The 23,058-nt window shown below is 32.5% G+C and overlaps 1 protein-coding gene across 1 annotated transcript; it reads right to left on the bottom strand.

Moving 5' to 3' along the window:
- Positions 1-3,717: 3,717 nt before the first annotated feature.
- Smp_159520 (hypothetical protein) lies at positions 3,718-21,739 on the bottom strand (the record flags this gene model as incomplete). The annotated part of the gene is made up of 7 exons (XM_018788492.1): positions 3,718-3,909; positions 4,137-4,328; positions 10,165-10,481; positions 14,261-14,366; positions 15,684-15,797; positions 16,900-17,219; positions 21,478-21,739. The coding sequence occupies 7 exons, from the start codon at positions 21,737-21,739 to the stop codon at positions 3,718-3,720; spliced, it is 1,503 nt and encodes a 500-aa protein (XP_018654029.1).
- Positions 21,740-23,058: the final 1,319 nt, after the last annotated feature.

The following is a 23,058-nucleotide window of genomic DNA, read 5'->3' as shown; positions in this document are numbered from 1 at the left end:
AGCACTCTCCTCAATACAGCAAAGAATAATAGATAATATGCAGGAATTGGTATAGAATCAAAAGAAGAAGTATCGTCCAGAAAAACGCATAGAATATACTTCTTACCATTTTTCAAGCCGAACACTGTATTGTGATGCAGAACAGCGACGGCATCTAAGGTTATTCTTTTGCATTTGCAAACAAACTGATACAGATTATTGTGCTCTTTTATTGCAGGTTGAAGTGGGAGTATCAATAATTTTTCCATTATTTTGAGGGAAGGTGAAGTTATTCCTATGTGTCTAAATTTCACATTTTTATCACCAGGTACTCTCTTAAGTATTAGGATTATCTTTATCTTTCTTCACATTTTTGGTATGAGATTAGTTGAGAAGGATCTGTTAAAGATACTCGTAAATGGATAACATAGAACTTCAGCACATTTTTAAAAAAAGTGAGGTTTGGGATACCATCAGATCCTAAACATTGGGATGAATTAAGTGACTAGAGACATTTTCGGACATCATTTCTAGTGAAACTAAGAACACAATTATTCTTCAATCCTGTGGTTATAGGAAGCAGGACATCAGATGACTGACATACAAAAGACTTATTTAAGTCACAAACATTCAGCTGCTTATCGCTGCTAATCTGCCTGTCCTTTGTAAGTTCTTTAAAGAGTTTCCACATACTTGGAGAGTTTTTACAAGATAGGAGTTTTTGAGTAAACATGGAGTTGAGACGTCTAATCTCTAGGTTTATTTGACCATTTAGCTTACCAACTTCAATAGAGTTTTTCTGCTTGTACATTCTTTCTTTTACCCTCCGTAGTCGCTTTAGTTGTGAAGATATAAGTCGATCAAAACTTACAAAAAGGGTTTCAATGGGACAACAAATATCAAAACAGAAATTTAAGATAACAAGTGATAACATCAGTGGTGTTTTCCAGTGAGTCATCTGTAAATAACTCTTATTTAGTCGTACGAAACGTGTTTTTTAAACTTTGTATATTTTCTTCTGAGTAATTCCTATATATGACTTTTTTGGTCTGGCGTAAGGTCGTATTCTTTCGATGTTTTCCATATACTTTAAGTAGAACACGAATTATACGGTGATCCCGGCTAGACAATGGAGCACGTTTGCGAGTCGCATATGTATCCGCATCAATAATGAAAACTAAGTGTAAATGAGCATCCAAACGAGTAGGAAAATCTACTACATTTTGGTGACCTAGTGATGTAAGGAAGCTACAGTCACATGAATTGAAACCACCACATACAATGGAAAGTGAACCACTAAAGATTTCACTTTAATTGATAACAACTACTTCTATTGGATTATCATTCTTGACAGATAGATGAAAAGTGTAACTACTTCCCCATTATAAACTTGAAAATCTAATAGTCTTTCGACTTAATCAGTTTGACTTTTGCAACAATTATTTCCTGTCTTTGGTGTTATTTACCATTTAAGTGCATAAACTGATGAAAACCATAAGCTATGGAGTATATTCGTTCTAACTATTTCATGAAATAATTCTAACATTTGATTATGAGGAGAGAAATCTCTTCTTTCACTCGAGTGTTCATTTTTATTTACTGCAATCAGTTCTCACACGAGACCACTTTAGGAATAATGTGACAAAAAAGACAACATTTAATGGCAAATACATTCAAAAAGTTGTACTAACCATTTATGAAAATTTAATAATCGGACAGTCCATAGTATATATGATTATTCGTCCAAATATGAACTAATAGTTTGACAGAATTTGAGCAACGAGGAGATAAATAACAGTGAATGTGAAATTGTTTTAATAATTGAAATGTGAAAACTTCTAACGTTTCCTCCAATAATGTGGTACGAGCTTCTTCAGGAAAATATAGTTGATATTAATATTATCAAAAAATATATAAGTAAATAACAAAATCAATCCTGAAGCTTATTCTACTATGGTTATTTTGTTTATAATAAGGTTGAGACAACTGTAAACAGTTTAGTTTCGTCTGCTTTTGATTGTAAATGTATGTTACCCAACTGAAGAAAGCGAATATTACTTACTAATACCTACCAAAAATCTATATCCTTTCACTTTTGAAGCTTTTTAACCCGTATGCGATATTATTTCTACACGGTATAACTTTGGTTTATATATTTTATGACTACAAGGATACATTCAATAATCAGGAAAGAACAAAATGTTTATTACTTTTACTATTCTCAGGTAAACTTGATTTTTATTCGTTTTAATTATTGGATTGTGGTTGCAGATAAATAAAACCATGATGTGTTTTTTTGACTAAAACTCTTCACTTTTAAATCCTGAACGCGCTTCACCGGCTCTCAATACTACATACAAAATCATTTTCTCTTTAATGATTGTGTGCAAAGTGAGAACACGAAAGAGACGTTAAAATTTGTTCCATCTGATTTCGCTTTATGAAAATATCAAGATTATTATGTAAATTATTTTCGTATTCAACCTACAACCCCCTCATGAGATAAAGTTCAAATACCTATTCGTCCAAAAATCAAACTTATAGATTCCTGAACCTTCAAAATTAGTATACCTGTTTTACTACATAACTTTTAACTGGACCTAGTTAACCTCATTTTATGTCATAGACAAATCAAAAAACTATTAATTTGTGGTTTTGTGGAATTTTCAGTTTAAACCACGAAATGAGTCCGTATCCAAAAGTATTGATATCCGACTGCAATCACTTCACGACATTGAGCAACCCTCATCCACGGCCTGTAATGGATAACTGTCTCACACTCGTCACGGATCTAACTACATTGGACATGGTTTATTACTAGAACTCCATAAGTCGGATCTTCAAGATAGTTACCAGTGAGCAGATGGCTGTTATTAGTAGTATAGGGGAGATTTGTGGTTAAGCGTTCGTGCGCGAAACCAAATGTCATGGGTTCGATACCTAGGTGCGGGATGACCTCTACTGAAGTGTTTCATACTACAAAGAAACTACGGTCCAGTGCCCTCATGTTTCTTAATGGTAGTCTAGCTAAGATCATTTCGTTAAGTTGCTAGAACCAGAAAATGATTATCTTATTACTAGTGTGATGGTTGATGTAGCTATGATGAGTACAAATATCCTTTTTATTGATTCAAAAAGTATCCCTGAGTTTAATCTGATTTTGATGATTACAAATTACAATAAAGGAAGTGTTTATAAACTACTGGACTCAAGATTCCTATATTGTCGTTAGTCGTGTCTATTTCAAGGTCATGTTCATGCATGATCAATTAATATTCTCGAGGTACTACGAACTCTTTCGTTAAAAGGAAGTCTAAATGGAATATAATCTTCATTGTAATAACAGCAGTCATAAATTAACATAATTTATTTAAAGACAAAGAGAGTAAGGAAAGAGGAAAAACAACTTATTTATTTATCTTTTATACTGAACCACTATTTACATTGAAAGAGTACAACTGACTCGTTGAAAAAAGCTGTAATCACTATGTATTATTACTGATAAACTTATGCAACAGTATTCTGCTTATCCATGAAATTAATTCAAGTGAACCGCAATTTCAACGGTATATTTTAGTTAATAATTATATTTCCGCGAATAAGCTGATGGAGAGAATGAATTAAATCTTCTGTTTATTTGAGCATTTTTCACCTGAAACCCACTGATTTATTGTCTTTTTATGATTAATATATCTGGCGTCTTGAATAATACAGTAAACAATACACTTCATATATATATCATAACTTCTTGTTTGAATCTGAATAATGGTGCTTGAACAAATTTAACAATTTCAATAATATAGCTACGAATCCCATATAAAGCAAAGTGTATAGCATTGCGTTTTCAGTCCATTGTGTAAAATCATTCCATGTTATTTCCGAAATGGATTCATTTTGTGTAAAAGTTAAATTTGATTCACATAATCGTACCTGAGGTGAAGTAAAATGTAAAAATATATAAACAATTGTTTTATGTTAGATACTTCCGACAATCGTCAAGACACACCAGAAATAAGTTTTGTGTTAGTTACCATTAATTGCACAGGTAGGCGTTTTCTACATATTACATGTATTATTGACTTATCGTTGTATTTTAATAGTTTGACAGGGAATAATCATATACAAAAGAATGTATTTTAAGAAGTCAAGTGAACTACCTGTTCCAATTCGCCCACGCAATCCTCTTCATTTTCAGATAAACACAAACGTATCCTTGTACTCATTCCAGTAGATCCAGAATCCTGTTCACAAAATGTCCATTCTGACCAATCTGACCAAATACCTTTAGGTATATCACATTTTTCGCCGCCATATCCTTCTTCACAATCACAGACACTGTAAGTAAGATCCTTCCAGAAAATATTAATTCATTACTGAATTGAATAATCAAATTATGATCTGAACACAATAAAAGATCTATAACTTCAAACAATCTTATTTTACAATCATGAACTAAACTTCTTTTCTCAGTTGGAAAAGTTTAACAAGTCTATTATCAAAATAAACTTGTCTTCAACCGATGAAATTTTGAGCTTCCCAAAAAAGAGGAAATAATATGTTCAGTTGGTTGATTTTATTATGATATATTCTGTAATGACTCGAAAAAAAAAACAATAATATCCCAGTGGTATTAGTTGAATGATATCTTGATTATTGCTACCGGTACGACTATTTACTATGACTGCAGAATAATCGCTACCTTCTACTTGTTGCAACGGAACGAAGCTGTTATATCGATGAAAAGAAGTAAACATAGTATTGATGAAGACTGCTTTATTCAGTAACCACTAATTAAATGAAACCCACAATAATAATAGTAATAGTAATTGTACATAATTGTAAATGTTTAGTCAATAAATGAAACTGAATGAATTGAACTAGGAGTTAATAAATAATTTTATTTGTGTATATAATTCGTAAAATAAACTTACTTGGGAAATATACCTCATTCCTGAACTGTATATTTGTTTCCTTTTGAACACAGCCCTATTGAACCACCTAGTATTATGCGTGTAGTTTTATGTAAAACTGCAACTAAGCTTCAAGGAATCAGTGTCAACGAATTTATTATAAATCCCTATCTGTTTACTAATAAATTAAATACCATTAATAAGATTTATTATAATATCGTTTAACTATTTATGTAAGATGAAAATCTGAGAGTCCGTTTATTGGTAAACAAAGTCAGAAACTTATTGAACGTGAATACTTTTTACAAACTTATTGATAATAAGTGAAATATTGTCTAAATTACTACAGGCAAAATGCAGAATAACTCACCTGAGTCACAGACAATGTCGGCACAATGAGAAGAAGCACATAGTTCTGTGACCTTTATTTATAATTATTAGGTATATGCTATTTGGCAAGTAACAAATAATCAGAGTATATTGGTTGAATATTTTGCGTATAATTGAAAATTTTATTTTCGTGGCTCATATTAAGCTTTGAGGAAGGAGTTGTTTACCCTAAAAATCTATTCCCTTGAGATTTAGGGCTCAGATTCGAGAAGAATGAACCAATTCTACCATCTTATTGTGAATATAATTTGACCAGGATTCGTTTAAGTAATTTTCAAATCAATCGACCTGTCATACAGTTTATGTAGGATTTAAGATAAATTATCACTTCGGTCCCTCCTCTAAATAACTAAAGGAGCTATAAACCTGGTTTTTGTAATGAATTGATATTGAGAACCAATTCAAACATACTCAAGAATGTGATAGGATATCTTCCATATTCTCATCATGTTTATTTTAAAAAATTCCTTTCAAATCTCAATGTTAATTTTACAGTAAACGTGGTTGGACACTTTGAATCTATTCAACAGAGACTAATTGGGATAGTATTCAGTGTATTTTATTTATTCGGTAAATAAATAAGATAGTTTTCAAAATAAAATCCTTTTGATTATAATCTGTTCTCATAACCAATAGCCTTATAGCCATATTTCATATATGAAAACATTTGTCCACAATAGTTTATTAGATTCTCTAGAAATACCGTCTCAAGATTATAGTTAGTCAACTTATTTTAGATTAAACAATGAACCATGGAATATCATAAGCAAAGGTTTTTCGTTTAAATAATAACGATTACGGTTTTTTCAATAAACAGTACTCTGTCATTAGATATGACACTAAGTTATGTTTTTCCCAAAAGGCATCAACAAAACAGCATAAAATTACAGTAGACTGTGATAATCATATTTTCAACTTCTTTCATTAAAAAGCTTTGGTTGTTTCCATTTAAACCATAAGTTATATGTTCTACAACAGCATACGATCCAGTTAGGATTAAATAATTTATCTTAAGAATGATTAATCTTTCAGTAAAAGTGAAAACACAAAGCTGAAGCATTTGCTGTAATCAATGTCAGCTTGAATGTTAATTCATAAAACTAGTTACTTAAGCTTCTAATCAGTATAAAGTCATCTTTTGCCAATAATGAACCGATAGAAGAGTGTTTATTGATTACTATATACTGTGTTTGAAGTAGTAGCCATGGTTATCAGATGTATTTAATACTTTGAACAACGTTGGCTGTTTGCATTTGAGAGGAAATTCAAAGCATTACTAAATCAAGTTAGCTTTTTCGGCAAAAACGATGAAACTACTTAGAAACGATTAGAGTAGTTAAAAATGTTCACAAAATAATTCTTCACCAAATATTTTCAGGAATGAGGTTGTACGTTTCGTAGAATTTCACTACCACAGAATATGAGATAAGATTATCAAAATTTAGTCACCATTGATTCCGAAGTATTTTAATTATTTTTATCGGCGCTTTTGTAAAACGAGGTTAATGTCTTCACTAACTTTTGGATTGATTACATGATTTAACTCATTATGTTCACCTATATATTTAATTTTAAATACTATGGAAATGTATACAACATTTCTTGCAATTTTAGTTAGAAAATGGTCACAGAGAGAGTCATCCTACTACTAGCTTTAATCGGCTTCTTAAATTATCTAGGCTGTGTATTTGAGTCAAGAGGTAATTAAGTTGAAACCAATTGCTGATTCTTTCAAATATACTTATTGAGCCAGCTGAAAAAGGTAAACAGATTGGATCAGTTTTATACTAATCAAATTTTAAGCAAATACATTTATTAATAATCCAAGAAATCATGATTTTTGTGGTGTTGCATTCTCTAAGCTGGATTATTTAATTTTGAGGACTCAGGTAGAAGTTAGATTCTCTAATTGTCCAACATAATACAAATCTGATCTTGACTGGGCCTTGATTGACCTTGAACTTGTCCGTATACTTATTTTGAAAGTCTCTCACCTTACACCTGATTCTCGTTTCCATATTTGTCCAGGATTTTTCCAATTAGTCGGTAAATCGCACTCACTGAGGTGTGCTTATTGATTACTAATTGACCTGAGTGACAATTTTACAAACAATCTCTAATTTTCTTTGTATTCCCTCTATTCAAATTCTCGGCTTTTCCTCAGTCAAACGTTTTTGCATAATTATCAACGTTTATTAAAAAACTGGAGACACACCATAGCGCTTGTCAAATAGTTAGTGTTCATTCAGATGAAAATGAAGAGGGCTACCACTTCGTTCGAAGTAACGTTTCAGTTGAAACAGTTCTTTTTATAGATGGTGTTTAGCTTTACTTCTTTCATCATTCTTTCATCCTTCGATTTTCACCAGATTAATTGAGATGATTTTTCTGGTTTTTGCGCTATGCCTATTCTAAGCAGCCTCAGTAATGTTGTGATTTTTGATTTGTCCTTTATGTATAGTGGAATGATCCGTTTGTTGATATGCACATTTGATTTTATTATTGCTACATACCTAATGTCGATGAAAATCTACAAAACTACAAAATGCTTATAATTAGTGATTAGTAGTGTTAACTGATAGTGACTACAGTTTCTACTAGTGAATCAGGCGAAATCACTCTTTAACTTAATCAATATCGAGAATCCATTTTTAGTTTGTAGTTATTTCTATTATCATCTGTACACATCATTTATTTCTGTTATTGATTTTGTGACAGTCTTGTTTTACAGGATGAAAAACCAAAATAACTTGTGGATTTTTTCAATAATGATTCAGCGAATATATTTTCTAACACCGACAGAATCGTGATATTAGTATTGAGATATATGGCATAGTGTTATGTGGTCACAGTTTGAAAAAGAAACATCCTAATAATGATTATACGTACTGCAGAATCATTGGAAGAATTATTACATACAAATTACGGTTTTTAAAGTTAGTTTTATCTTAAATGATGTCATTGATAAATGAGGTATTGAATTATAATGTTCCATATATTTAGGCAGATATCTTTAACTCAGTAAAAGGTAACTGATGGAAGCGTGCTGTAAGACAAGAACTTATGCTGTTTATTTATAGAAGTCTGTCATCTAGATGGGTCATAATACAGTATATTAACCTACTAAAAAAATATACCAGTGGTTTGTTTCCTATGTAGAATTATCATTTAAATTGACTACATTAAATGATGTTTGTTGAAGCTGTTCGAATTTACAAATTTTTACTTAGTCTTATTATATGGACTCTTCTAGAGACAATGCCTTCTTCATTCGATTGACTAAGGATCGATCTCATGTCTGAAGCTCTAAATTACATAGATAACGTAGTTCTATTTAGTTGACACTGAAAATCTTCAATCTTACGAGTAACGACGTAAGAAGTCTTAAAGTGCATTTCACACGCTTTAAGTACTTGTATAAACCAATACCTAACCCATTCATTAGGGAGTTGAGGAATCAAGTGCGTTGAAGACTTCACTTAACTTGGAAGCCTCGACCCTGATGGATTGATAACTAATGAGATCAGTATGTAAATACAAGCATTCCACTTAGTGGTTACGTTTACACTCCTTGTGGTGCGAGCGAGAAATCTTTCTACCTAACATGAGGCTAGTATATTGTGTAACAGTTTCCTGTGTACTGTTTTAAGACTAGCTTTTGATCATGGACCCCTTTGAAGTACTGCTCACATACTGGTGGAAGCTCCAAGTAAGTAATTTTGAAGTTAAACATAATGTACAGGTAAAATATGTAAAATTGACTAGTAAGGCTTCGAAATTTTCATCGACTGAGTTGGTTAGGACACCTATATCATGAAAAAGCTTTAGTTCATCCTAACGATAGTCAGGATAGCACGAAAGAAGACTATGGGTTGCCAGACTACGCATATGAAGTCACTGACTGTTAATGAGAGCCACATGGGGCGATTAAACTTTACCACTATCTAGGTCATTTGAGCAAGTTACAAACAGAAAACTTTGGAAAGACATCAGTAACCAGTGTATATGAAAGAATATACAAGCGTAAAGAGATTTTTACTGATCACGTGTTCATTTAGAAAATAAAACTGAGTGATTAGTGAGATAAACTTACATGACAATATTTGTTCAGGTTATCACATCTCATCCCAGTACAGAAAGAAAAAAGTTGACAGAATTGTAGGTACATTATTAAATACGTAGGGAATTGAGGGAGAAAAATTTCTCACTGATGAATCACTGAGTGACAGCCAACTTGATGTATGTTTAATACTTAATGTTGAAAAATTCTGTCGATCAATTTGGAGAACGGTCACTAGTTTAACTGACTCTACGTTTAGTGCACTATTTTTGATACTAAGTGAATGAAAGCTATTGACACCAAGCCTTATACCTATATTGACACTACTTAGCATTGAGTATCTGTAATTTTGATGGAACTGATGGTGCTCGTGAGATTTGAATAAGCTTTATTAACTGTCAGCAGCATGTTATCACCATCTGAACTGCCACTGACCCTTCAACAGAAACGAGATATTCGCACTGATTCATCACTGAGTACCAATCAATATCGCATTCTTTAGTACATCGTACTTATATAATTCCAACACGGATTTGCTGACAACGTAAGTTCAACTAAAATTGAATATACATTTTGTTGGCGAATGTCAGCTAACACTAAAATTATATCAAGGGCTTTTCATCGACTATCTCCAGCTACCACACATTGCAAGAGTTTCATTATATTCGAGACTAAATAGATGATTGCAGTTGCAGCCAATTTTTATTTTACTCACCAGTGGTTTTCAGTCACTAATTTCTAAATGTAATCATATGTTCAACTTGTAAATCAAATTGTATATGAAATTTAAATAAACTCAATGAACAAATAAATGATAAACCTTACTTTTGAACTTATACATTCACCATACAAACATAAATGTGTATCACATTTATCTTTTTGTTTCAAACAATTATCATATGGTAAAGACAAATCTCTTGTATATCCTATATTGCACGTACAATTGTAAGTTAACATATCATTCATTGGATTGCATTTATTAGTTGGATTAAACAGAACTCCACATGCTTCATATCCTGATGGTATATATGAACTAGCGTCTAATGGATTCATTTTCAGTATTGTATCAGATATACAAGCGTCGAATGGTTGATTACAGTCATACCCAGTGTAACCAGTTTTACAAACACATGTAGCTACACCTAATTATAAATTTAAATTATATATATATATATATATATATATATATATATATATCAAAGTGTTAATCGTAAGTTGTGGGATACTGGTTGAACAGTTATGTATTATTCCACTACATTACAGAACTAACAAATGGAAAGTAAACGAACTTTACGAAGACAAGAATACTAGGAAGTTAACTGACTTGTGACGAATACAGCTAATTTTGTGGAATAGCAAATTATGTGTATTATCATTGATTTCTTCCGACACATAAATAAATGAATGCTACAGGCTTTAAACGGTTAATATAGCAGTGTACAACAGTCATTAAACTGAATCCTTTATGGTCCTTTTTCCTGATTTCAGTTACTCTAAGACTTCCTCCATTTCATGCCGCCAACAGAAACTGATGTTAACGAATCGATCTAAGGTCATGGAAAGCTTAGATTGTTTCTAAATCTCAATGAAATGCAACAATCTCCGAAACCCCATACTGATAACTAATGCATTACATAAATGCAGATGATGGCCAGATGCATAGGATTTATATTCTATCTAATTCAGTCGGTTATGGTGAAAAGATTATTGATTAATTTGCCATCAAAGTTACTTATTATAGTTATTAAGATCATGGACCGATAATTTTTAAACCACCATTAAAAACCGGGAAACATTTTAAAGCCATTTTTTCCTAGTGGTCTAGAAGTTAAGCGTTCAAACGAGACCAAAGGTCCTGGGCTCAAGTCCCATATCCGGGATCGTGGATGCGCACTACTGAGGAGTCCTTTATTGAAATGACACGGCCATCCAGTGCTTTCAGATTTTAATTGGTGGTCTAACATTGATCGGTTCATGATCTCAATTAAAACTCAACAACCTCCACAAGCCTATACTAATAACTTATTATATGTGACACGGTATGGGGTTTGAATGCAAATTACTGTCAGCGATCATGTCACTTTGATATGACTGTCGGTAATCGATTCTGTTCATAACATAATTCCATAAATGAATATGACTTCGAAGATGAATTTAATCTAGACTAACGTCAGTTGGAGAAACAGTGACCACCAAAAATTGTTTGACAAGTATTTTACCCATGTTTTAAGCAACCTGCTAGTGTACAGTCAATACTTATACGTCCCAGATTTATTCTTGTGTAGGGTCATGAATAAAAACTGTGGAGTAATTTAAGACTAAAAGGAAAGTCTTTCGATATTTTCCAGTAATCATGGGTTTACAAGATAATATTAGCTAGTGAGGAAAATTCTCGACATATACAGTAATCTACACAAAAACCAGCTAAATTAATAAACGATACTATTCTATAAGATAATACTAACCAACATAAAGTTTTAATATACCACAGTACTTAAGTTTTGTTCTTATGGTATGAAGCCTTTCCTCGTCTTCTCTTCGAAAATCCCTCGCTTAATGTTAACACTGGTCGTTTGTCCGTTTACCACTCTCATTTAGTGCTTTACATATACTTCCTATAAAAGTGTCTATGACGATACATTGTCCATTTATAACACCTGTGTCTCATAACCATGTAACAGAAACCAATAAGTCGGTTTACGAAGTAATACTTTTTGAATGATAACGTTTATATTCTTTATCGTACTGTGAATAGAGTGATTGAATGAAAGCTCTAAATAAATACTTCTGTTTTAATTTATAGCTTCCTTCAGTCATTGTTGAGTTATATAAAGTAATAAAAATGATGAAGGATTGTATGGTAAACTAACATTTCAAGTATGATTTTAGCGAATTATTCCCTAAAATTATTACTTCATTTGAATTGCTGATCCTTCACACATTTATACAAGCAAAAGGTCATACGATCATTTTATTGAGTTCTTCAAATCCTTTTCCATGTATTTCTATTAAAGCAGATCAAGCAATTTAAGTACATTTTTTCCACTTCACAGATAAAGTGGTGTGGAAAATATTTGGTCATTAGACATTTTTTAATTGAAGAAGTAATTCTGCAATAGTAGATATAGAATCAACCAATTAGATACTGATGTACAGTTTGAGAATTTATTTTCACAAACAACTGACTTGATTCCTACCTCATTGGAGGACCTAGCTAGGTTTAAGACCACTTTGGTTGATAGCAGCCAACAATACAAGAATAGTAGGAGTACCACAAATCACCTACTAACCAAGAAGCACCGAGACTCTTTAACGAAACTAAGAAATGAGGAAACTTTGATCATAACTGATGTGTGGGCGAGTCAGACATTAGATAGGATGACAGGTGTTATATGTGTTATATATATTCCCCTATCCTTATTATGTGTTGACTGTTATTGATTGACTGTTCTTTGTGTTGGATTTCGGTGTGGAAATATATTGACGTTATAGTCAGGCTAATCTCGTGTTCTTGATCTGAGTTGTGTTGAAGTCCTGTAGAATAGACACTGGGTGGGAATCTAATGTAGATATTCGTCTAAGGTAAATTAGTGTTCCACATATGTGTAAAAAGTGGAAGGACTGTTATAACAAGAAACCCTAGAGTTATAACAAGAATCTTACAGTTTATAACAATAACCAAACCTGATAAAGGAGGAGGTATAGTCCTGATGAACAAAAAGGATTACATTGAAAAGATGGAAGAAATGCTTAGTGATCCTAGCAAATTTCAAAAAGTTACCAGTCACTTCGATATCAATAAAAAAGTAGAAAACCAATTGACAAATTCTCTTAAGGATCTAATGAAAAAGGGAATAATTACACCAGAGATTCATGATTCCATTAAACCGACTGGATCTTATACACCACGACTATACGGTTTGCCTAAAGTTCATAAACCAGGTCTTCCTCTGCGCCCTGTTCTAGACATGTACAATTCCCTTTACCACAAAATTGCAAAGTGACTAGTGCGAATCTTAGAGCCCTTGCACAAATCAGTAGTTAGAACGAGTGTAAAAGATGTTTTCGACTTCACTTCCAAAGTGGAAAATATGAATGTTAGTATGAAAATTATGTTCTCACTGGATGTAGTATCCTTGTTTACCAACGTACCACATATTGAGACTATTGAGTTCATATGCGAGCAATTATCAAGAAAACAAATCAATATTGGCTTGCCTGAAGATTGTCTGAAAGAATTGCTCTTAAGATGTACGATGAATGTCCATTTTGTCTTTAACAGTTCTTATTATAGACAAATAGACGGGATAGCCATGGGCTCACCTCTAGGCCCGATTCTCGCTGATCTCTTCTTAGCTAAGCTAGAAAATGGCCCACTTAAGGAGGTTATTAAGAAGCTCGATCTATACTGCCGCTACATAGACGATACATTCATTGTCGTAGATCAGAACACCAGTAAGGACTAACTACTAGAACAGTTCAACAGTGTACATCCAGCGGTTAATTTAATTTTGTTTATAAGTTACTACTGTTGAATATGTAAACTTTTAATCAGTGAAATGAAATGTTTAACCCTGCTACACTTGTTTAAGTTTAAAACGATTATAATGCTAGTAACCATAATGGAACTGTTAGATAACTATTCACTTATATTAAATGTGTAGGACGGATTCATATTAAATATTGTATAACTTTTCATATTACTTTGTCCTTGGGTTAATAAAGTTTAAATGATATTCATATTGTTTGTGATTGTTCAGTCAAAAAGATACTGATTATGGCTACATATTTCACAAGAAATTATTGCCCTAATTCACTAAAAATCCATAAACACTGATACACATAATCCTCTGTAATCATAAAAATACATTAACAATGATCAAAATAAAGTGGAATTTCTTCAAAAATCTCTCTGTTTTACCTGATGTTTGATTAAGAAAACAAAATTCAGTTGTCTCATGGTTACAGAACAACTTGCATGTATCAATTATGGTACACGATAATGAGTCCTTTTCCCATTTGTATCCCTTAAATTAAAGAAAAATAAATGTTGAAAATAGCTAAATAAATATATTTTCAAGCTGAAACCTGCCATAAATTGAACGAACTATAAATTAAATTCTAACTCGGTTATCAAAAGGCACTGTGGTTATTGTAAGACTCGGGAGACACTAGTTAAATCCTGTGTGAGGTACTGTATGTTAACTATTGAGGTTTCTCAATGGTTATACAAACGATATTAGTCCCAGATGAGAAGTGCCTTTGAATTGTACAAAATTTCCACACAGATACATTAGGAAATGTATAAAAAACTGATCAGCCAGAATGAGAATTCTTTCCTGAATCAACAGTACAAAAGTATAGAACGTAAATTCTGTTTAACCAACAGTTTTTATTACTTTTCTTTACTGAATTCCTAAATTTTCCCAGTATTAAAAGTTGAAAAAAATATGCTTGAACAGGAAGATTATTAATAGAGGAGATTACCGAAGAAAAGTAAATGTCCACGCCTAATATTTAAACCGAAAATGTGTTAAATAGTTTCATTTGTTAGACAATAACACCTTTATTGGAAGTTGATAAAAATTTAATGTCATCTTACAAGTAGTTGCATATCCACTATCAGCAGCTTCATCACCCAACAAATTACCCCTCATCCTGTAGTCATATAGTGTGTCTTCTCTTGTATAATTAAATGTTATACTTCACGCAATAATAAGTTAATAGTCAGTTATATAGCTTTTTGATATCCATTTAAACTGAATCCATAAAAAGAGTCACCTGACGACCTCTAAACGTTGATGTACGCAAGTCGACAAGGATAACTCCACAACCATAAACAATTCATTACCTAATTAAGATATTTAACACATTTCAAAGACAGATAAATTCAAATAACATATATATCAGACAAACGAAATGCACAGTGGCTAAATAGATTTCTTAATTTTTAAGATCGCATTTTCAAACGCGACGTTAACTACTTAATTCTTAATTTTCACCATAATGGGTTCTGCGTTACCGCTTAGGGTAAATGAGAAATGCTTCCACAACCCAAAAATTCACTACAAGAACTTTCTTAGTTTATTTGTGAAAGTTATTGAGCTGATGTTTCTTGAAATAGATGGTTAAACGTTGTGTCTTTAGGCTACCAGTGTTATTATAGATAATGAAAGCTATTGGTTAATGATTTAAGAACTCAAATAAAATCTTATCTTATTTTCAGTGCAGTGCTTTACTTTATCAGATTAATCAGAATGCAAATATTAATTTGAAATCAATCAACACGCTACCCTGATGTATAAACTAAATACCATGTATAATAAAATGTTTTTTAAACAAACCGATTCACATAAACATTCATAATCATCTTTATGATAGCCACGACGTTTACAAGAACCACCAACTGCATTTTGAATATAATGACAAGGTCTTCGCTTACATGGATTTGGACACACCTGAGTTAATTTGAAATACAGAAAATTTGAAAATTGTTTTCATAAGGCTATAAGTGTGATTATTAACTGTTTTAATTATTATGCATTTTAAATGTTTCATTAATATTCGTTTTTACATGCTAGTGGTTGGGTTCAATGAAGCCTTCCAGAAATTCATATTTTTCAGATAAGGATTTATTAGACCATTGGAATGACCTCATTCTGACAAGAATTACTTTTAATAAAAAAGTCAGCGCAGCTAAATTTTCTTCATTTTCAAATCTAAACATGTTTCAAGGTAAAAAGTGCTATTATTATCATTAATATTAGCTGATCCTGAATTTAATCATCAGTTGATGATACATATTTCTGATATATCAATGAGCAGAAATGTGAATTTCTGACATTCCAAGACTTAGTGTAAACCAATTCTTAGGGGTAAATAAATAACTGAATTAAATTTATATAAGTTTAAATAATACAAAGGAAACAAAGCAGAATATCTTTAGTACAGTCCAAATCAAAATAGGTCCGATCATGTCAACGTCATGTTGTTTTTTTGGTCAAGATGATTCTGTGCGAAACACCACTGTATGCATTTGCATTTAAGGTAATGGGTATGGAAAATGTTGTAGTTAGAACTTAGGTTAGGTTTATGTGTGTCTTATGGGGAACGAAACAGAATGAAGTATAGATGTTTGGATAAACAAACCAGGTTTGATGAATAGTCAGGCCTTCTTTTTATTAAGGGTAAGGCGATTTAACATCATATGAAACCATCAAACCTCGGATTTAGCTCAGATATGTAGATGACACATCTGTCATTAAAAAAAATCCTTTTATAAATTTCTCTAAACTGATAAACACCTCAGTTCATATCAAATTCACTTTTAAAAAAGATGAGTATGGTGAACTACTATTCTTGGTCTGTTTAGTTGAAAATAATTCAAATGGGATTCCACATCATACAGAATATCAAAAAACAACAATGACGATTTAAAAGTTTGAATAATGTGGGATTATTACAAAACTTGACTAACGACGAGAGTTTTATCCTTGAAAACACCAGTTCAGAGAATAACAGAACTGCATAAAAAAAGGAAACTTACGTACTGAAACTCACTTCTAAGTCAGGAATAGCTTCCTTTGTATCACCATAAAGATGACATATGGTATATATGTATATTAAACTCATTTGATCTATTGTTCTTAAACGATAACATCCACCACGTATAATTGGTGTAACGATGTGTTTATCTGATGATTTCTCAAACTCGTCACCAAATATTTGTTTTAGCAAGTGTGGATTATAAGAAGTAGGTTGCATCAATGCTAAAAAATAAGCCCATGAACATCTTGGATGTTTGGTTTCATCACATAATGTGACTATGTGAGGCCAATTCACATCAGCCAAGTACATATTTCCATTATGCGGAAACATATCTGATTTAAAATAAAATGTCCAGATATTTAGTAAAAGAAAAACTTGATTGAAGTAACTTATTTAACTTACAGTTGAATAGTCTGGTGGAAATAAATTGGAATTAGTTAAAATCAAATAGCAGATTGAGATAATCAAATATTTTTCGTGTTTGTGAATATTAAGGTCTTGATAGTGGTATGCATTAGACTAAGTTTGATGATAGCATATGCCTCAGTGATTTTTCCTATTGTGAACTATTTCTATTTCGTTGAATATCTTCCCCTAAATTCTTTAAATTATTAACACAAAGAAATTCTCTTCGTTGATAATGATATTCAGTTCTTGTTAAGTCAGAATAAGTGTAACATTAACTTTTGTAAAAATATATAATTCATGGATAAACAATAGTAACATGATTACACCTCGTATCTGTTCTAAAAATAGCATTTTGAACTTTCATGGAAATAACCGATTAGCTTATTCTGATAATATTCAGTATGATTTGTGATCCCCAATACCCATGTGATTACTATCCAAATATTCATTTCCATAGACAACTTGAGCAATTTAATGTTTGCTGGTGTGCTATATAACTTATAGTCAAATGTATCCTACAGTAATATTTAAACAGTCACTATCTGAAGTAAATATCAGGTTTTTTTAAAATGTCCTCCGATTTTCATTTTTCCACATGCTTAGTGCTTCCACGTTTATATATATATATATATATCAGAGTGAGCCTAATATATGAGGTCGACACAACTTAAGTTATAATACTGAAAGTTACAGAAATCATTAGTACTTGTCTAAGTGACTTTTATCTTCACCAAAAATTGGGTCATGGGTCTTGTTATTTTTAAGATAAGATTTATGTAAAAGTGCCCTAGATGCTGTAGTGAACAAGAACACGAGTGGGGACAATCGAATGTATCTGACACGAAAATTACAGACCATCTCACTAAAATCTCACAACCATACAGTAAAAAGTTAATTTGCAAACTATCAATCAATTGTCTCAATCTTGACTGTTCCTTCTGCAAATATCAGTCCATTGTCTCTGATTTCAATGTTCATGCATTTTCATACCGATTGCGTTCCGTCTCTGTTCTTTCCTTATCGATCTTCTACTGAAATACATTCTATGCCTGACCATCGTTATGTATTACTTATGTGGATATAAGTAACCTACATCACAATACAATTGCTCATAAACGAATATATTATTCGCATAACTTCAACGTGCAAAGAAGACATATGGGTTTATTGTGCCTTTGTATTAGCTAGTTCTGCTTTAAGATCCATCTTTCTTCAATGAATTCTACTGAATCCCATAGATCAAGATGTCCAGCTTTTAATATAATTAAATTCAGATAGATGGTACATGATTTTTCTTGGTTTAACAGTCTCCTAATTTTGATTATATAACCACTTTTGTCCATTAATTTTTGTTTGAAAACAAACTGGGATATTCTGCATTAATTCTTGGTGAATCTGCCTTTTTTCAGCTGAAAATGTGGAGATGTTCATCTTATTTATAAATCTGAGAATGATGATTCATATTAAGCTAAAATCCTATTTTTCAGAGTGACATTTTTAGAAACTTAAGGCAGTAAAACCAAGATTACTTTCCTAAGGCAAACCCATTTCCCGTAAAACATATAGAGCTGGATTTTAGCCTGATAAGAGAAGTAAGTACGTACTTCCAGAAAATTTGCAAATAAGAGATAAATTTAATTTCTATGTATCGGTTATTTTAATCTTTCTACTGATGTTCAAGACTACCATTGATCAATCTCTCTTGACATTTGTGTGTCCTGTGCGAATCGCCTCAATACTCCCATTAAGACACAATCATTTTTAAGCTAAATGGACAACACGATGGAGTTTGAAGCGAACGGTACTGAGTTGGAGTCCAGGAGTGATCATCAACTCTAGGATGCAGATACATCTAGCTGACGAGTCTCAAATAAAACAACAGGCGCGCTCTAGATTTCACTGCTCGCCGCCATGCGTCTCTTCTTAAAAGAGAAAAATTCATTCAATATACCCTGATAGGTATTTTAGTAGTATCATCTAGTAATGAAAACCATGTTCAAACAACGATTTGACCATGTATGAGTGAGCTACATATGACTACAATTTTTAGAACCAACTGGGTTTGAGGTAGGTGCAAAGCAATTTTAGTAGGTAACTGTGGGACTTAAAGTCACTCATATCAGGAGTGGAAGGGTAGCCTAGTGGTGACATGAAATAATGATTGTTCTAGATCTTACCCTTATATTAATATGGAGACGATACTATGAGCTTTTGCTTCATCTTCTTTACTAGTCTACATTTCATATTATTTTTGTATATACATATAACTTATGCATGATGAGTATGGGAAGATCTAAAGATTCATTACAAAAGGCATTATTGTCGTTTGTTGTCATATGAGATTATCTTTTAGTTGAGAAATGGTGCATGTTCCAAATGTGCCTCACCACTTTGTGAGGGCTTGATCTGACTCCAGTTTGATCGTATGAATGGTTGGTGTCATAAAATACACCTTGTCTATCCTCGTATGTAATACATGACTTAATCCGCTCTGGTGAATAACGGATTTAAATACGTCAAATACGAGAATGGATTTTGAATATATGTATTTTGTACATTCATTGATCTGGACAGGAAATCAGAGTGATGGAGCGAATAAGTGAGAGCGAAGTGAAAATGACACGCATTAGAGATGACGGGTAAGCCAACTCACTTTTATCAAGCGTTAATCAATATTTATAGTCAGAAAAAATAAATTACAGACATGGAATAAATAGGATAAGAAGTGTACACACATATACGCTCATATAGAAAATAGGGTTAATAAGTGAATAATTAACAAGGTGAAAACGTGACTCATGATGAATGGGTGAATTGGCTTGTTCAGGAGCTAGAATAAGGGTATATGGGCTTAACATATCAACCGACACTACAATCTAAGGGAATTAAATTTGCTTCTATGTTAATGGACCTTAGTTGAGTTCATGTTTGATGTCAGTGAGGAATTATGAAATATAGTCTCTTAGTTAACTTCGCATTTATTCATCCGCTTAATCACGTTAGTATGTAACGGGATAGAATAGGTCAAACAGAAGCGTTTCGGAAACATATTTCATTCATCTGTTAATGCAGACAGATTATAAAAGAAGCAAATATCAGAGAAGACAAAATCTCACTACTCAAAATACCACTCGTTACAAGCATTAATAAAATCCGAAATACTGAATAAATAGTGTGAGCAAGAAGAGAACGATAAGTGTATGGACAAACACAAGTACACAACAATAAAATTAACAAGGAAATGAATAAAAAAAAGGTATGTCCCGAAAATCACAAACGCTCGTGAAGAGGAGTTGTTAGGAGTGTAAAGATGAATCGAAGTCACAAACTGTTTGAATTAAAGTTTGTACAAAACCTAGAATGCGATCACACAGAAACCATAATAAAAGATCGCTACACCATCACAACAGCAATAGACCATTATTATTTTGTCACTTTTTAAATCGTACTAACTAGTTTGACCTTATTTATAAGGTTTCTAGAGTCTTGGGAAACGAAGATACTAAAAAAAATTCAAAATACAAAACGTTTTGCAAGTTTGATTTTCGAAACAGTACCAAATCACTAGGGTTTCGAATTCGCTCCTCGATATTGATTACAAAGTGAAGGAAGGTTAAATATTAATATTAATCCTTAAATATTGTAATAAATCCATGACGTTATCCCAATCAAACTAACAAATAAGATATCAGTGTTATTTTTTTAGGTACTAAACTGATATAATTTAAATTCAGTGATAATGAATGATGAATGTTATTTAACATAAGCCACATAATTCCTAACTACATTTAAATGGGTTAACCAGACAATTATTTTTCGTGACGAGTTAATGCGAATATGAATGGCAACTGGATATTGAGAAGCTGAAAGCTTTGACAGAAAACAGAGAGTAGATATAGGTTTTGAATATCGTTCAGTAGCTCAGAGACTAAAGTGCCAACTATGGAATTTGAAGTTGTTACAGAATAAATAGATGGGTTGTGGCTAGAATTGATGTAGAGGACACCCGTTTCGTCTTGTTTGGGAGTCTGGAGTTGCTGCGTTCCATCTCCGGTGAAGTCACGATTTCCAAACTGTTTCAGAAATCAAAAGAAACCTTCGAACTTTAAATCTCTATTGAGTCAATTTAACAATAGTTCAATGCAAAAAACTAAGAAACCCCATGATCCGCACACTACATACCTTCATAAGTATCCCGACTCCAGTAATGATACCATATAGTAGTAGGTATGATGGAAGACCCATAAATACCAGGTGGAAAACCATTTTCATATTCTCTGTATTGTAGATTATGCATCTGTTGAAATGTTCGAAATCCAATCGTCTCTTGTATTGAATATCCCTTCTCATCTTGTTCAGTGATAAAATCATAAACTCTTTCTGATTTGTTGGCGGAAGTAATCACAAATAAAAATACGCTGACAGAACATATGATTTTATCCATCGATTCGTATATAAATTGTAAATTCAACTCACACATGTTAGCTATCACTGGAAGTTTGTTAAATCAATAGTATCAATTTGAAATCTATTGACATTGTATTTAAACAGATCGTTAATCTCTTTTTTTAAACAGAAATTGCGACTAATAATTGAAAGTTAGTTCCCAATAAGGAATACGATTAAATGAGTAAATAGGTAACATGCAATTAATTCACTTGGTGCTGTTTACTTGTATTTTCCCATTGTTATTTAGGACTGTAATTGATCAATATCTTGTTGGCATGTGTGCTTCCCGTGCGGACTGCCTCGATGGCGTATGAAGCGAACGGTACTGGGTTCGAGTCCCAGAGTGAATATCAACTGAGGTGCAGGGGTAATGCCGAGCTTCACTAATGGTTCACCTCGATAACCTTCATAATACAGATCTTAACGGTGCATAAAATCAGAAGGCAAAGAGAAGCGGCAACTACAGTTTTATTAACGGATGACGTAGGCCAGAAAGCTATAAGCACATGAGCAAATATCAGCGAGCGAAGCATAAATGACACGCATTAGAGATGACGGGTAAGCCAACTCACTTTTATCAAGCGTTAATCAATATTTATAGTCAGAAAAAATAAATTACAGACATGGAATAAATAGGATAAGAAGTGTACACACATATACGCTCATATAGAAAATAGTCAGGGTTAATAAGTGAGTAATTGACAAGGTCAAAACATGACTCATGATGGATGGGGGAATTGACTTGTCCAGAAGCTAGAACAAAGTACATGAGTTTAACATACCAACCTACACTACACAGGTACACCTAGCTGACGAATCCCAAATAGGACGAAACGAACGTCCTGGATTCCAATGCTAATCACTATCCATATTTGCTTAACATGCAATTAACTGATAATATGGACGGACGTTTATATAATTACACAAGACCCGGTTGATCTTCCGTGACCGATTAGCATAGTTCACAAGCAATCTTCGTTGGGCATAGCCACTTCCATAAATTAAGGTTCCACTCGGTTTATCTTAAGCATTCTACATGGAAAACCGACGAATATAAGACGTAACCTAGAGCCTTTTCACTATCTTTAGGGAATGCAGTCCTGAGGAAATTCTAAAAACTGTTACAATTAATACGTTATCTAATAATCCGTTTTATTTTTGCTGTGTCGATTACTTAGTTCGTACAGTCGTATTTATGGCTAGTTTCTACAAATAGTAGTTCACAATAAAGCAAAGGCGTGTCTCGCAATTCACGAAGGTTATCAAGATCAAGGAGGCTATTGAGTCATTAGTTGTTCAGGAATATAGAAAAAC

This window comes from Schistosoma mansoni, chromosome W (genome assembly GCF_000237925.1).
Source record: "Schistosoma mansoni strain Puerto Rico chromosome W, complete genome".
Lineage (NCBI taxonomy): Eukaryota > Metazoa > Platyhelminthes > Trematoda > Strigeidida > Schistosomatidae > Schistosoma > Schistosoma mansoni.
The sequence above is the reverse complement of the archived record's forward strand: the minus strand, read 5'-3'. Positions and strand labels throughout refer to the sequence as shown.